The sequence below is a fragment of the Cupressus sempervirens genome, chromosome 5 (assembly GCF_028749045.1).
Source record: "Cupressus sempervirens isolate cs-2001-9-10 chromosome 5, ASM2874904v1, whole genome shotgun sequence".
Taxonomy (NCBI): Eukaryota; Viridiplantae; Streptophyta; class Pinopsida; order Cupressales; family Cupressaceae; genus Cupressus; species Cupressus sempervirens.
The window spans coordinates 380464627-380482788 of record NC_143122.1 but is presented as its reverse complement, the minus strand read 5'-3'; the positions used below and the strand labels follow the sequence as shown (position 1 = coordinate 380482788).

General features: G+C 37.6%; 2 protein-coding genes across 7 annotated transcripts in view; one reads left to right on the top strand and one right to left on the bottom strand.

Moving 5' to 3' along the window:
• Positions 1 to 18162, bottom strand: part of LOC149556360 (phenylacetaldehyde synthase-like) — a 191595-nt gene that overhangs the window by 45895 nt on the left and 127538 nt on the right. For all 6 annotated transcript variants that reach the window (XM_089830646.1, XM_089830647.1, XM_089830650.1 and 3 more), the window contains exon 11: positions 6426 to 6549. In XM_089830646.1, coding sequence (XP_089686772.1) covers positions 6426 to 6549 — 124 coding nt within the window. The remainder of the gene's footprint in view (positions 1 to 6425; positions 6550 to 18162) is intronic.
• Positions 16316 to 17647, top strand: LOC149556361 (uncharacterized). Its single transcript, XM_089830653.1, has 2 exons — positions 16316 to 16504; positions 16630 to 17647. Exon 2 carries the CDS (start codon positions 17082 to 17084, stop codon positions 17538 to 17540), a length of 459 nt encoding a protein of 152 aa, XP_089686779.1. The 5' UTR covers positions 16316 to 16504; positions 16630 to 17081; the 3' UTR covers positions 17541 to 17647.

Genomic DNA, 18162 nt, shown 5'->3' with positions numbered 1-18162 from the left:
TAGGACACCATTTAAGGATGGTGAATCATGGCAGTCATCTAAAGTACTCCAGCTGGTCCACGCTAATGTATGTGGTCCTATGGATACTCCTGTTACTGGGAACAGGTACTTCTTACTCTTTGTGGATGATTTCAATCACAAAATGTGAGTATATTTTTTTAAGCAAAAATCCGATGCTTTTCCTGTATTTCAGCAGTTTAAAGCCCTAGTAGAAAAAGAGTCTGGTTCCCCCATTCGTACTCTCAGGACCGATAATGGGGAGGAATTCTATTCTTCTACTTTCTCTACCTTCTGTACTACTCATGGCATTAGAGGTCAGTTTACCACAACTCGCACCCCTCAACAAAACAATGTTGTAGAGCATCGAAACTATACCATCACGGAAATGGCTAGGGCTATGCTAGAACATAGAAATATTCCCAGAAAATATTGGGCAGAAGCAGTATCCACAACTATCTACCTTCTTAACCAGTCACCCACCCTTGCAATTAAACATAAGACTCCTGAGGAAGCTTGGTTTGGTTGCAAACCTAAGATCAACCATTTGAAGGTTTTTGGCTCTCTACCATATGTATGGATTCCTAATGCCAAATGCACTAAGTTGGATTCCAAAAGCCAGAAACTCATGTTTACAAGATACAGTCACACACATAAGGCCTACAGATTGATTGATGTAAACATTGATCGTTTAATCTTTAGTCGTGATGTTGTGTTTGATGAGGAACTCGAACCATTTCAGTTCTCTGCCTCCCTGCCACATTCCGAGATTCAGTCTTCAGCAATCTCTAACTTGGGTCCTTCTATTTTATATGAGTCATTTGATGCTACCGATACACCTCCTCAGCCACCTCCATATAATACAGCTCTTGCTCCTACTCCGTCTATTCCGATAGCATCTGATATTTGCTCCTCTACTCTTCGACCAAAATGGTGGGCTCAAACGATTAGTGATCTTCGTCCTAATGAACTCATTGAGGGTAGAACCTCCAAAAATAAGAGCATTCAGCATAACACAGTTAATGTTGCTCTTATGGCCAACATCCACAGTATCCCTGAGCCCCAAACATATGCAGAGGCCAAAGGAATTCAAAAATGGGAACATGCCATGGATGTTGAGCTTCAGAGTCTTAAAAAGAACCACACCTGGGTTCTTTCAGATCTCCCTCCTAGGAAGAAACCCATTAGCTATAAATGGGTCTATAAGGTCAAGTACCATGCAGATGGTACCTTGGACAAATACATAGTCAAACTTGTTGCTCAAGGATTCACCCAGCATGAAGGCATTGACTATGAGGAGACCTTTGCCCTGACAGCCAAGATGAGCACTATTCGCCTTCTTCTTGCCATTGCAGCTCAGTATGGTTGGAAAGTTCATCAGATGGATGTGAAGAGTGTTTTTCTTAATGGTGAATTACAGGAAGAAGTCTACATGACGCAACCCCCAGGTTTAAAGGTTGTCGGTTCAGAACCAAAAGTATGTAGACTCCAGAAGGCCCTCTATGGTCTTAAATAGGCCCCTCGGGCTTGGTACATAAAGATTGATCAGTGCTTGATTGCTCAGGGATTTCAGCGTAGCCTGTCAGATAGTAATCTATATATTAAACACTCTGGTAATGATATTCTTTTCCTTGTTGTCTATGTGGATGATTTGATCATTACTGGGAGTTCAGAACATTTGATTTCAAAAATCAAATAGGATTTGTGCAAAACTTTTGATATGACAGATCTCGGATTGCTTCATTATTGTTTAGGTATTGAGGTTTGGTAGACTGACAATACTATTTTTTTGTCTTAGTCCAAGTATTCTAGAAATTTGCTTGACAAGTTTAAAATGCAAGATTGTAAACCTGCCTCCACTCCTATGGAGACTAGTCTGAAATTGTTCGCACAATCTAATTCTCCTCCTATAGATGAAACACTCTTCAGGCAACTAGAAGGTAGTCTCATCTACCTTACTACTACTAGATCTTATCTCATTTTTGCAGTCAGCTACATCTCATGGTTCATGACGAACCCCAACACTAATCATTGGATTGCAGCGAAACATGTGCTGCACTATGTACATGGTACTTCAAATTATGGTCTTCTTTACACAAGGAGTGCTTCAACTTAGTGGATTCACCGATTATGATTGGGCCGGCTCAATTGATGACAGGAAATCTACTTCTGGTTATGTGTTCAGTATCGGATCTACAACAGTTACCTGGACCAATAAGAAGCAATAGGCATAGGCACTCTCCTCTACAGAAGCAGAATATAGAGGAGCTGTCAAGGTAGCTTGTGAAGCAATTTGGCTCCGTCAGATGCTTGCAGATATGCATATTCCTCAAGTAGGTCCGACTTCTTTGTTTTCAAACAATCAAGGAGTACTCAAACTTGCTAAGAACCTAGTGTTTCATGAACAAACCAAGCACATAGAGCTTCATTGCCATTACATTCGACAGTTAGTAGAAGATGGATCTATTCAATTACCCTATGTCCCTACCTCAGAGCAACTAGCAGATATTTTCACAAAACCCCTTGGTACTAACAAGTTTGTTAAATTTAGGGGATCTATTGGTGTAGTAAATAGATTGAGCATTAAGGGGGGGTATTAGAATAATATTTATGTTTCTTTTTAATGCTCATTATTGTATCTTATTGTATCTCTATAAATATTAGAATGTTTCTAATATTTTGGTGTAGTCTAGAATAGAATGTTTCTATTCTATTTGACTCTCCTCTTTGTATATATAGATCATTTGATCTCTAATTAATAAGTCAAGTATTCTGCCATTTACGTTTGTAACAATAAATGCAAGAAGAATCAATAATGAATATCGATAGTCACCAAACACAAGTGACAAATAGAAATATCCAAATAAAAAATAACACCAAACACAGAGCATATGCAATGAAAACATCGAGTATATACCTGGATGTATGAAGACACAAAACATACACAAAGTATACACATGATTTTATGCAGACACAAAATAAACACACAAAGAAAATGCATTACTAGACCCTTCTTATAGTCTAAAATTGCATTAACATATATGACTTACATCTATGAAATGTTCCATGAAGATGCACCCTAAAGGAACCTTAGTGAGATTTTAATTAAACATATTATGGTTTGTCTATGGAGAGTGGTTAGATAATCTTTTCCTAGATTTTGGTGATGTAATTGTTACAGCTTTGCCACAAAGCTCCATTGGTTTATTTATCCATTATTTGATTGGATCTTATTGAGATCTCTGTCATCATGCTTTATTTTCATGTTTAGAGTTATGTTTGTTCCTTTGTTGAGTACTACCTCTATTTTGTGGGCTTGGCATCTTGCCCACATATATGCCCATGCTCCCATGGTTATTTACATTTGAAACACCAATTCTTTCTTTTTAGGTTATATTTCTATTTTTCAGCATTTCCATCTTGGCATACATGTTTGAGTTCCCAATTCTCATTACAATGGGAGCATGTACTTCCTCAAGGTTCCTTCTTATGCCTTTCATTCTTAAGAGGATGCTTGGAGTGTGTATTTGAGATAAAGCTTTTGGCTTATATCTTCAAATTTTACTGCATTTTGAATTTCATTTTCTAAGTTTCTTGCATCCAAGGTTCTAATTGTATTTTTGATTGATTCCTTCAATCCCTCCACAAATAGGTGAGGCTTCCTTAAGAGATTTCTGGACGATGACAAAGATATTTGGAATTTGGTGGCAGATTCTTCAACTGCCCCTTGTTGCTCAAGTTGCATTGAGTCTTTTAAGTACCATTTTGGATGCTTTTGATTGAATCTGCTAATGAGTTTTTGTGTGAATTTGATGTAAGAGGTTATGTGTTGGTGACCTTGTGTGATAAGGCCATGGTTCCACCACTCGTGGGTTATTCCTGAAAATGGGAGCATTGTTAATTTAATGGCATTTTCCTTCATCGTGGGCTTTAACAAAACAAAACTGTCTAACTTACACCCATGAATGTGTTGTGGTTTTGTTCGATCTGTCAAAGAGGGGTTATCTTACTCACCCTTTCCTTTAGATCCTTATCTACTTGTCCCTTTCTTTTCTTATTAGGGATGGATTCTTATAAAGAACATTTCTCTTGAATTTAGGATCAAGTTTAGAGTATGCTTCACAATTTCATTAACAGTATCCATAGGTGGAACTTTTGCTTCTTCTTCTTCTTCCATGTTTTCCTCCCTTGGTAGAAAGGGAGGTTTTCTTGGCTTGGGGTTCGATACCCTTATTGGATATACAATCATTATTCTCGGAATGGTTCAAGTAAGTATCCTATCCACGAGAATTGTTATTTATATTTTAATGACTTGTAGGATTTAGTTGGTCCTTTCATTCCTCTCACTCTATTCAACGAGGTCTTGAGTGGGTTAAGTGGTTTGTTCCATGAAGGCTCTCAACTCATCGTTCATTTGTTCACTCATAGCATATTTTGGTGTCGGTTGTTCAATATTCAAGCTTTCTTCTTTCTCTTTCTGAAGCCTTTTGAGCGCTTGGGCTAGATTGCATCAAATGATTTTCACAAACTAACGGTAAAGATGCTATGATGCCACTTGTGATGTGCCCCTCCTATTTTGTCCTAGAATTTTCCCTGAAATTACAATTGCAAAAATTTAGAGTTAGGATTACATCTCATGAATTAAATACCTTTCTATTGATGTACCTCAAGAATTGAATCCTACAATCAAAAACTTTATATACAAATATCCACATGTGCACGCGCACTCACACATATACACTTGGATTTAGGCATCACATTTTTTCATAGATTATCAAATATATTCCAAAAACATATTAGATTTTGGAAGGAGACACATGATGTACCTGCCTGAAGTCATCCCCAGATTAAGCCATCGAACTTTGACCCTCTTGGCCTCACTGGTAGGATATATGTACATCCACTTGAATGGCGTGCTCGTACCTAGTTATTCCATCCTGTCTCATCTTCCAACAAACACCCACCATCTTGTGGACTTGGACAGAAGTTCCAAGTGAGTTCCTCAACTCTCTGACATGAAGCCCCTCTAGTCCATTTTAGGGCAGCTTATATGTCTTGGCACACCCCTCTACTTACACTTCAAGCCATTCCTTTCAAGATGGGATACAAACTGTTACTTACATTCACATGTTCATCATCATAAGAAATTCAGTCATCCATAATGATAATTGCATAGTTGTAGAACTAAACATTATATAGATTGATAGAAACAACTAGCATTTGTTTATGCAATAGGCATGATGAGTCACCAGAGTAGATATACCGATAAGTTTATGAAGTTCTATTGTATAGCCTCTTTCTGAATGTTATTGGTCTGCAGATGTTCTCTTACAGTTTTTCTGTATGTACTATGAATACACTCTTCTGAGTATTAGAGAATACAATTTGTCTTATATCCTCTCAATACTGTTGTATACTCCCAGTTTGCTATGGATATAACTGTGACTTGCATTTCACTTGTCTCTGTTCAATCCTACTTTCAGATCACTGATTTCTTCATTGGTGCCTTTTCCTGAGTACATGTTTTCGCTGATGCTACTAAGTAACTTTTCAGATTGCTGTAAGCCTGTAAGTATCGACCGCTCAGTATTTCATTCCTTCCTCCCTTTTTCCCTTGGAGTCAATTCCTTAGATACATATATATTCCCCTCATGGAACAGGAGGAAATGTCGCTTCCTTAAACTTAGAGGGTGGTTTCTCTTCATCTTTTAATTTCTTTACCTAATCCCTCCTATAACAAACAGTTTCTAGACAAATTGATTTTTGTAAACAGCGATAAGGATAAAGTTTAAACAGTGATTATTTCATTTGATCACTCCTTAACATTCATAATCTTAATAAATGGGATTGCCATGTCAACAGTGTTACTTTCAAATGATCACTGCTTGCTAATGCTTATTACAGGAGGCTTTGATACTTTCAAAAAATATTAAATACCTTGTTTGCTATGGCAGGGATATGACAACAGTGTTCAGTTTCTTTTCCCCTAATCTTAGAGTGTTTTTGTTTATCATATGCATTAACTTTTTCTTATAGCGGACAATGTGATTCTAAGATAAGGCCTAAACTTCCCCCCTTGAAAGCTTAAATTCAGACTGATTTTTTTTCAAAATGTCCCAGAGTACCATTACTATACAGAAACATGACAACTGTTTGTTCCTTCAGAGTTTCCTAAAAAACTGATGATATAATACATGAACAGTAAGAAATCTGTAGTCATGTTTATGTACTGCAACATAGCATCTTTTGTCAAATTTGAACTAGAAAGACATTTTTCTAGCATGATAATTTACATAACAGAACATCCCCCATCATTTTTCTGCTAATTTAAAACAAGAACTCCATAGCCAACCAGATAAGATTAAAAAATGAACATCTCAATGAGAGATTAAAAAATAAAATATTTCCATAACTAGATATGAGAATACCTTAAATCTGGGGTCTTCTCTAACAAGTTGCTCAAAATGCTTGGCAAGATCAATATGGTTCCGAATATATGTTTGTAAATTTGATACACCGTATAACCGCAAAACCATCCACAACTTTAAGGATCTACATGTTATAGAAAAACAAGAAAAATGAAATGTATAAATTTAATAAATTTATATTATTCAAATCTATCAGCTTCTGCTGAAATCTCAAAAAAGATAAACACTGAAAAGACATACATGAATTGTATAATGTGACTGACCCAGCCAATAAGATTTGAATAAAACACATATCAAGCCTTTTGAAAGGAACATATCGGATCATATTCCCATTTAACCCCCTATACACCCATGGTTGTGACCTCTGTGTATACCCCTTCAAACATATGGTTCATGTCGATCAGGGACATCATTATAACAGAAGGATGTGGCACCTTCTCTCATTAAACTATAAATATACTAAAGGATCTGTTGCTATATTTGACCAGCTTCATCATATAAAAGAATGGCAGAAAATGATATTGACAGCTAGAAAGTCACAACATTGAAATTTCTCATACTCAAAGGTAGAATATATAATTAAGACACCTAGCCGTTACTACAAAAATATTGCTGTAATTTCTAGTGGTTGAGAAACTTGTGTCACATCCATGGATCTTGTTTCCATTTAGGCTCTCACATAAATCTCTGACAGAAGTTATAGCCATGGAAGAAATGAAAATTTTCAGGTGTGTTACCAATCAATTTGTTCATGAATTAGATTCAAATTTCCGCAATAGAAATTTCTGACAATAAATGTGACTTGATGATGTGAAAGTGAGTTTGTGGCTTTTGACAAAGGGTGTTTTCAGAATTGAACATATTCAGAAAATAATCACAAGTAATTTTCCCTAGTCATAAACAACGGAATTTTACTGAACTAAATGTCACATGAGTTTTAGAGCTAAATTATATCTCATTTTAATTTACCTCTTTGATTAGGGATCATGGAAGATAGGAAGGATTAATTGTTTTTTCTCCAACTCTTCTTTGCAATGGTCTGGCTGGATCAAGTTAATCTTCTTATACTAGTGCAATTGTAAATTTGTTGCCTTTTCAATATTTTGCTAAGAAAAGGAGCAAGTCCATACTATCCATGATTTTCAGCTCTGTGTACATTTGTGCTTCCTTGCTGGTTTGTAGTTAATCATGTCCCTATTTACTAGAAATTCAAGTATAGGTTCCACACTCACTACATAAATTCAATTCAAATAATAGAACCTTTGAATGTAGCATACATAAACGAAATAGCAGAATGCAAACAGAAACAAACATATAAATATAATAAAACTTTTAGCCAAAAAACTAAGTGTGAGAAAAAATATTGTCAAACAATCACTTCCTGCCATTGGAGTGTGCTTACAAGAAACTACTTCTACACTTCTTTTAGCTTTGTTTTATGTAACAAACACTCTTTTTGCTTTGTTTTCTGATTTGCAGTGGTTTATAGAAGAGAGAAGATAACCATAGTTACACCGCCCTGCGGAACAGGGGGATGGTGGGATGGGGGAAGAAGTTTCCGAAACGGGGGGACAGAGGGGCCTTGACTTAGGGGCAGCGGGGGGGACAGCGGAGGGGGACAGAGGGGTGGTGGGGGGAGCAGGGGTGTATATACTATACATATGGTACTTAAAATGCTAGTTATGAAAAGATATACTGCAATATAAGATATAAAGATGTAAAAAACTTAAACATTGAACATTGCTTGAAGTTTTGAACTGGAACATCATGATTCATTATCAAACAATGAACATTGAACATCAACAAATGAAAGAGTGTCAAATTATATAATTTTTAATTTATAATATATATCAAATCAATAGTATGAGTATCTACTATCTAATCAATGATCATATGAGTCATGACATAAAGATGATTGCAATAAGTAACTTGTGCCATGGATCAAGATATCAAAATAAGTATATAATGCAAACAAAAACTACAAGTCTCCAAGAGTCCAAATCAAAATGCCAAATGAACGATCAATGATCATCCCTTGGAAGTCCAAGTGTCCCCCCGCACCCAAAGGGGATGCGGTCACGTCCCCCCACACCCACAGGGGACGCAGGGACGTCTCGCCGTCTCTGGCTTGTAATGTCCCCAACAAAAATAAATGTATTTAATTAATCTGTGTAACAGGCCGATTATTTTTAATTCATCCCGGACCCATATTTTGTCTTCGTAGCTTGTGTCACTGTCGGCTATCTTTGTACACCCTCGAAATGGTTTCCCGACAGGTATTTAAGCACGGCTATAGGTAGTTTGTAGGTATGCTTTGGATTATATTCTCTATACTGCGGATTCTTGCTGGAGTTCGGCATTGTTCGCCATTTCGGAAGTGAAAGACCTTCCCTATTTGGCTTGCACGATTTTGGTGGGATTCAAAACCTCACCCTATTCTGTTGGTGTTCGATCTATATCTGGCAATTTGAAGGCATAATCATATATCTCTGTTTTTTTTGGTGAGTCTCTTAGCCTTTCGACTGCAACCTGTGTATGATCTGGATCTATTGTATGATATATCTTTGTTTGGTTTGGTGTTCTACTCATTCAAATCCTAACAACCTCTCCTTCTGGTCACTGTATGGCTTACTACCGTACGGATCCCCTTTCTACTGCACGGCCTTCCTAAGACACTGTACGGCCTTCACTTGCTGTGCACCCTCCACACCGTACGGACTTGATTGCCTACTCTCCTGTAGACCATTGTACTGCATATTCTCCATCCCGTACTGCATACCCCGTATGACATCTGCACCATACCATTTTCCATTTTCTCCGTACGGCCTTCTATACAGTCCGTACGGCTTCCTAGCCCATCGTACGGAATCATAAGACTCCCATGCGGACTTCCTGTTCTGTACGTAGGCCTTCCAAGCATGAAGTACGGTTGTTTTTGGGTCTCAATGTAGTGTACAGCTTCCAAAATCCACAATATTAGGTTGTCCACCCAGGTTCAATCTACCGTATCGTCATTTAGCAGAGCGTGGAACATTACAGTGGTATCATCTATTATAAGGATCGGATCTACCTAGTGTCAAAATCAAACTTGAAGCAGAAGATCCTGAAGGAAGTGCATGACTCCCCCTTGGCTGGACATCCTAGCTTCCTTAAGACCTACAGAAGTATTCGGGAGAGATTTTCATGGAAGGGACTGAAAGGGGATGTGTTGCAGCTTGTCAGAGAATGTACTATTTGCCAACAAAACAAATCCGAACACACTCTTCCTGCCAAACTATTATAGCCTCTACTGATTCCCGAACATAAGTGGGAAAGTATATCAATGGACTTCATAACAAGTCTTCCTAGGGTGAATGGAAAGGACTGCATCTTTGTGGTAGTTGACAGATTGACAGAGTATGCTCACTTCTTCGTCATCCCCTTGGACCTTTAGGCTGCACAGGTCGCCAAACTGTTTTCCAGAGAAGTCTTTCGCCTGCACAAGTTACCCCGAAACATTGTCAGTGATCGGGATGGACTATTCATCAGTATCTTCTGGACAAAACTATTTCGGATGGCAGGGACTAAATTATAACCGAGCACGAGCTACTACCCATAGACAGATGGCCAAATTGAAATTGTGAACAAATGGTTCGAAGGCCACCTATGGAACTACATCTCGGCACAACGACGCGCATGGGTGAAATGGATCCATCTTGGGGAGTACTGCTACAATACCACGTATCACATGTTGATAGGGATGGCGCCATTCAAAGCTCTATACAGGCACGAACCACTCTCCTTCATCGATGCAGTGTTGGGCAACAACCACACTCAAAGGGCAAAGGATTGGCTTCAGGAGGGACAAGACATTCTGAGGAGCTTGAAAGAAAACCTTCAGCAGGCACAAAACCGACAAAAGGTGTATGCTCACAGACATCGAATAGAGAAGTTTTGAGGTGGGGGATCTGGTCTACCTCTGGCTTCAACCATACCGACAATCCTCACTAAAAGGAACAGGGAAGGAGAAACTGAAGCCCCGATTTTATGGTCCCTACCGCATGATCCGTCGCATTGGTGAGGCAGCGTACGAATTGGAGTTTCTCGAAGGTAGCCGCATTCATAATGTCTTCCATGTTTCTTTTCTGAAGAAGGCTATCAGGAAAAACATCACCGTCACTACAGATCTTCCACCACTCAATGAGGAAGGGAAACTCATTCTGGAACCTGCTGAGATTCTCTAAGTGCCCGAAAAAGTCTTGCGGAACCGAACTGTTAGGGAGTACTTAGTTCTAATTGGTTTTTAGTAGATTGTTGTAAATGTGTTTGATATGGTATTTATTGTCGCACTAATTTTCTTTTCTAAATTACTAGTCAATACTTTCAGATTGCGTTCAATAATGGAAACAATACATAAAATAGAACTTGCATTCTAACATAAGTAATCAAATGTTAATAACACATAAAATCCTTTTAACTTCGTAAAATGTGAATTCAGACTTTATATAATAGTCTGAAATACATTGTAGACCCTGAACTTGCTCAAACAATAAATAAATATTGCATTTGCCTACCAACTATCACTGCTCATATCAGTATTCGGCTTCCTCTAAAGCGTCCTTCAAAAATACCCTAAAAACTTGTTATCCCTGTCTAAAACTATACTCCTCACTAGCCCATGCAATCTTACAATCTCCTTAAAGAATAATTCAGCTACATGTACTACATCCGATGTCTTATTACAAGGAATGAAATTTGACATTTTAGAAAATCTATCCACCACCACAAATATAGAATCATTACCTCTTTGTGTCTTCGGTAATCCCAAAACAAAATCCATGCTAATATCCTCTCAAGGTCTACTAGGTACTATATACATACCCACATTCTCACTACTACCCTTAGCAACTTGACAAATGTAATTTCGGGAAAAAATTATGACATTTATATTCCATATAAATATGTGCCCAATAATATCTCTCACTCACCAAACCTACTATCTTGTCAATACGAAAGTGTTTGGCAAGTCCTCCACTATGTTTCTCCTTAATCAAATTATGCCTCATTGATCCTCTAGGTATGCATAACTGAACTCCTTTAAACAAAATATCATCCTAACAAAATAATCTAACCACTTGCCTCATCCAACTATAACAAGCTCCTTACAAACCCTGCATACATCTGCAAAATTGGAATCTGTCTCACTAGAGGTCTTTAAGTCATAAAACCCATGTGCTTCTAATCTCATTTCTGTTAGCAAAGTCCTACTTCTAATCAATACATCAACTACTCTATTTGACTAGCCACTTCTATGCTTTGACATAGATGTATCAGTCTGCAAGAACTCAACCAATCCCATGTGCCTCTGATTTAAATTTCCTTAACTAAAATACTGCAATGCTTTATGATCAATATACAATACAAACTCCTTGAACTATGTCTCTACTTCTTCAATGCTTAAACTATGACATAGAACTCGTGATCATAAATTGAATATTTCCTCTTGGCATCATTCAACTTTTCACTATAAAATGCAATAAGTCTACCTTCTTGACTTAACAAATCTCCAATTGCATTCCCACTTCCAATGCAATCCACATGAAATACCTTGTTGAAATCCATTAAGGCCAATACTGGTTGTTCAGAGACTTTCTTCTTCAACTACTCAAAATTCTGGTTTGCTCCATGTGTCCATTCGAAACCCTTCCAATCACATCTCATAGTCTTTGTCATAGGATTACAAACCGAACTGAAATTCCTGATAAACTCTTTAAAAAACAGCCAATCCATGAAATGATCTAACTTACCCAATGCTCTCCGGTCTAAGCCATTTTAAAATTGCTTTCGCATTCTCAAGATCCATCTTCAAACCATCAATTGAAATAGCAAATACAAGATTTACTATCTTTTCCTTCATGAAATAACATTTCTTGATATTGATTAACAAATTTTCTTCTTTCTATCTCTATAACACTTGACTCACATGCAACACATGTTTTTCCTTACTAAAAATAAGAATATCATCTAGGTACACAATCAAAAATTTACCCAAGAATTTCTTCAATATGTCATTCATTAACCTCATGAAAATACTAGGTGCATTAGCTAAACCAAAAGTCATAGCAAACCATTCATAAAAAACCCTCATTAGTCTTAAATGTAGGACATTCCATTCATCTCCTCTAATTTTGATCTAATGATAACCACTCTTCAAATCAATATTAGTAAAATACTTTTCTCCATGCAAACAATTCATTATGTCATCCATCTAATGCAAAGGAAATCTATACCTTACTGTGATCTTGTTGATAGCTCTAGAATCAATACATATTCACCACTCCATTCTTCTTAGATGTCAAGACTACAGGTACTAGACAAGAACTCAAACTTTCTCTAATCAGACCTTTCCTCAACAATTCTCGCACTTCCCTATTCAATTCCTCATTCTCTACAGGTATCATCCATTGCAATGCTTTGTTTGGTAAACGTACTCCAGATACTAGATCCATAGAATGACTGATACTTATAACAAGAGGTAATCTATCAAGAACATTTATCTATCAGGAGCATTATATGAAATGATATCTTCAAATTTTATCAATAACTCTTTTGTTTCCTTAGGTTATTCATCTATTATCCCCAAATTAGACTTTTGCAAAATCAAAGCATAAAACATACTCTCTTTCTTCATACCGTCTAAGAATTTTCTCCCTTCAACCAAGCAAACCCTTATTGTGGTACAATTCTCATTCTTAGGATCTCTTACCTAAGGTAACAATGCTTGTTTTGTTCCAATTGCTACTATGGTATACCTATTCAATACTCTCTTTCTTCGTACCGTCTAAGAATTTTCTCCCTTCAACCAAGCAAACCCTTATTGTGGTACAATTCTCATTCTTAGGATCTCTTACCTAAGGTAACAATGCTTGTTTTGTTCCAATTGCTACTATGGTATACCTATTCAAGCTACCATCATGTATTATATGTCTGTTGTACTGCCAAGGTCTTCCCAACAAGATATGACAACAATCCATTAACATAATATCACAAAGAGCTTCATCATGATAAGATCCAATTTTTAATTTTACTATGCATTGCTCACTTACCAGTACCTTATAATCACCTTTTATCCATGCAATCTGATATGGCTCCAAATGCTACATCCTTGGTTACTGCAACTTGCTAACTAATTTCTGTAATGCTAGGTTGTCTGAACTCCCATTATCAATGATCAATTTGCAACACTTTTATACAGCTTTACATCTTGTTTTGAACAAACTTTGCCTCAACACCAATTCTTGATCAAGTTTCTCATTACACAAGTTGTCTAAACTCTAATTATGAACTCTACCTGATACTCTCAACCATAGATGTGAGTATCGCCGATTAATCGGCGATACAAGATAAAATCGCGATTTTTTGAGGCCGGCGATTTAGTCGCCCCAAAAATTGCGATTTTTTTTTGCAGATTTTTTCCAAAAAATTGCAGATTAATCGCCTAAAAAATCGCCTAAAAATCGCGATTTTTTGCAAAAAAAATGCCCGCGCCCGGCAGTCACATAAAGTGACAAAAAAACACGTTTTTTTCATTATGTTTTTACATTGCTTAGGGTGTTTTGGAGAGGAGAGGATAGAGAAGGAGTTCTTGGCAAGAAATAGGCAGAATCAAGTGCATTTGGAGGCCTTTTGATTCGATTTCTTCGTTACTAGGTAAGTGATTTGAATCTTTGTTTTTTGTTTTTGCAATGGATAAAAATACATTCCTAATTAGTTATGAATGCATTTGATGAATGTAAGCAAGATTAAATGCATTCATTTGCATTTTTTTCCATTCTAGATCGAATTTATGCTAAAAATTTGCCCTTTTAAAAAAAAATTGAAACCCTAGCAGCTAGTTTGTTTGAATGTTATTTGGATTTCAATTTATTGGTGCTGTTATTGGAATGTTGCTTGAATTCTTTGTTTAACTGTTAACTTTGATCTTGTTATAATTTATTTATAGTTTTTTTTTTAAATTTGTATGTGTAGGCAGCCCGCAGCAGTTTTAAATGGCAGACAAATGGCCATTGACTCCATGCCCCTCAGGCTACATTGGCACCAGGCCAAAGAATGCGAGAGGTCAAGCATGGAAATATGCCTATGAAGCACCCGATGAACCAACCAAAGTGATTTGCATTCGATGTGAAAAAGTAATATCCGAGGGCATTTACCGGTTCAAATATCACATCGCAGGGATCTCAAAACATGATACGAATCCTTGTGAGAATACAACAGAAGAAATAAAAAGGTTTGCAAATGCCTTGCTCGCAGCTGGAGAGCAAAAAAAATTGCAAAGACAGCGGAATAAATTGCATGTCAGGGCAGCCATAGCAGAGACCCAGGGCAGTTTCGTTGATGTTCAGGAGGAGGAGGCAGCCATTGAAAGCATGGATGGCTCTTATCGTGGGCCGCGTGTCCGCAAACAGGGTGTTTTTTCTTTCACGAGTTCCACTCCCACTCCCACTCCTACACCTCCTAGCACTTCCGCACCATCAGGATCAGCAGGTGCTTCTGGGATAGGGAGCTATTTTGTGCCGAGCCACACACCTGGTGCACAACCTTCATTAGAGGCCACTAGATGGAATAAGGAGGTCCATGACCAGTTGGACAATGCACTAGCAGATTTCTGGGTTTTCAACAACCTTCCTATTAGTGTTGTTGACAGTCCCTATTGGGAGGCTTTGGCCACAGGGTTGACAGTTGCAGGAAAGGGGTACAAGTCCCCTTCTCGTTTTGTGTTGGGTGGCAGGTGAGCGAATAATTTTATTACACTCGATTTCCTTTTAATTTTTAACTTTTTACTTAGTTCTAAATTTTAATTAATTTATCTAGAAATTAGAATGTTGATTACTAAATCAATTTTAAATTACTAAGAATCTAAGACATAACTAAATTTTGTTTTTGTAGGCTTATTGGAAATGTTGTTGAGAGGGCCAAAGCATTTGTTGAGGAACAGAAACAAGAATGGACAAAATTTGGTTGTACCATTCTTTCTGACGGGTGGACGGATGGGAAGAGCAGGACCATAATTAATTTTTTGGCCTGCTGTAATGATAATGTGGTGCTCCTAAAATCAATCGATGCCTCCAACAAGGTAAAAAATGCTCAGACATTAGCATTGATGTTGGAGAACATGGTCTTAGAGATTGGCATTGAAAATGTGGTGCAAATCATCACAGACAATGCTGCTGCATATGTATCAGCAGGTAAACCGTAATTTTATGTTGCATGTGCATTGTGAATTTCACAAGAAGAATTTTTAATAGTTTGATATATTTGAAAAGTTGGAAACTAATTAGTATTTGCTTTTACAATTGGCAAGAAAACTCCTACAGCAGAAGCACCCCACTCTCTCTTGGACCCCGTGTGCAGCACATGTCCTTGACCTTCTTTTGAAGGACATGGGCAAACTTGAGTGGGTCACTCCAATTGTGGAGGATGCAAGGCGGGTGACAAAATACATATACAATCACCCATGGGTCCTTAGCCTGATGAGAGAGCACACTGATGGCAAAGAAATTGTCAGGCCTGCCGTCACAAGGTTTGCAATGATTTTTTTGACATTGCAAAGCATTCTCAATAATTTGGCTTCTTTGAAGCAAATGTTTGTTTCCAAAAAATGGCTTGCTTCCACATTTTCAAAGAAGAGTGAAGGAGACAATGTTGTGCGGATTGTGTTTGATAAATATTTTGAAGATAAGGCTGATGAAATAGTAAAGGTAACTACAAAACTTTAAGTTTTAGTTTACACTTTACAACTTTATAACATACTAAGTTTGTAACTCAAGTAAATAATAATTTTGTAACTTGTCAACTAATTTCAAATTTATATTGCAAGTGTCCAAGCCTTTAGTCGGAGTTTTGCGTTTGGTTGATGGAGACCAAACGCCAATGGGTGAACTATATGAGGCCATGGACAAGGCCAAAGAATCTGTCAAAAATTACTATGAGGGGGAAAGCATCAAATATGAACCCATTTGGCAGATCATTGATAGAAGGTGGAATAATCAGCTTCACCAACCCATTCATGCAGCAGGATATTTCCTCAACCCACGTTTTAGGTATACTGTAAGCTCATTCTTACTCAAATTTAAGTTAACAAAGGCTTCAGTTCATTTTGCTTTCGTAGGGTGTTGGGTGTGTACTAAAATTGGAAGACTTATTTGTTTTTGGTTTTTGGTTTTAGGGCTGATGGTACATATGCAGATCCTGATGGAGAGGTCATCAGAGGCCTAAGTGAGTGCGTCGAAAAGATGGTAACCAGCGAGGAAACAAGAGATAAAATCATCGCTGAGCAGGAGATCTTCACTTCAGCAGGAGGCAAGGTGTTCTCAGCTTCTCTCTGCAAGAGAGCAAGGCTTACACAAACCCCAGGTAATACATTTGCAAACTTCTGAATCTCAAATGCTAAATTAATATTTATGTTTCATTTTTTGTTGTCTATTAGTATTTTCTAACTTGTACAATTTTTGTGATGCAGTGGCTTGGTGGACCACTTGGGGTGCAAGCACTCCAAATCTTGCAAAATTTGCTCTCAGAATCCTATCACAGCCTTGTAGCGCATCACATTGTGAGCGCAACTGGAGTTTGTTTGAGGCCATCCACACAAAAAAGAGAAATAGGTTGTCCCAAAAGAGGATGAATGACATGGTCTATGTGCAATATAATCTTAAATTGTGCATGAAAAAGGCGCAACAAGATCCTCCTGGGCCAATCGATTTGGATGAGATAGATCCTTATTATGATTGGACGGCACAGGAGCAGGCTCCCTTATTTACACAGGAGGACATCTCCAATTTGGAGAGGGAGGCCGCAGAGGAGGTTGCGGAGGAGGAAGGGGATGGAACTGGATATGACATCGATTTGGATGACATCGAGGAGGGCGATGATGAGGATGATGACATTGAGCTTACTGCAGAGGACCTTGACATCTTGCGCGCAGCGAATGTGGAGATACCGACATCTAGTTCTATAGCTACACCATCTCCTGCATTGGCACAGATACAGACACGGGCACAAACCCTGCGGGGTTCTAGTTCTAGAGCTTTACCCTCTCCCGCACTCGCTAGTAAAGTGACTGGGAAGAGGAAGATGTAGTCCTGTATTTGACATTTGTACTTATTTGTAGTCATGTTGATGTGCTTATTTGAACTCTTTACATTTGACACTTTATTTATGAGAATACTTCTCATGTGTTGTGAACTTGTTAGTTGTTAGTAATTTACAACTTGTCACTACTTACTTGTTAGTAATTTACCGATTAATAACTCTTTTTGCATTGATATAAATCTAAACATGATTGTTTCTTATGTATTGTTAGTAATTAAGTCATTAGATGCAAAAAAACATTGAATTCTGTAAAAAAATCGCATTTTTTTATTAAAATTTAGTGGTTTTTTAGTTCCCGATTTTTTCCCCGATTTTTTCCCGATTTTTCCCGATTAAACTTTTTCAGGCCTAGGCGATTAATCTCCTCAGGCGATTTTTACATCAATGCTCTCAACTATCGCCTTCAAGAGATATATTACATTACAATATATGGGCAAGTGACATTCAGGTTAGACATACGATCCATAACATTCCCCAAAAAACAGGAAACATATTACGATAAATAGATCCATTCCCAAATCAAAGGGAAACACAAGGCATAAACGATTTGAAGACTTGCAGCTCCATATTTATGTCCTCACATGATCCAAGAACATAGTTAGAAGCACCA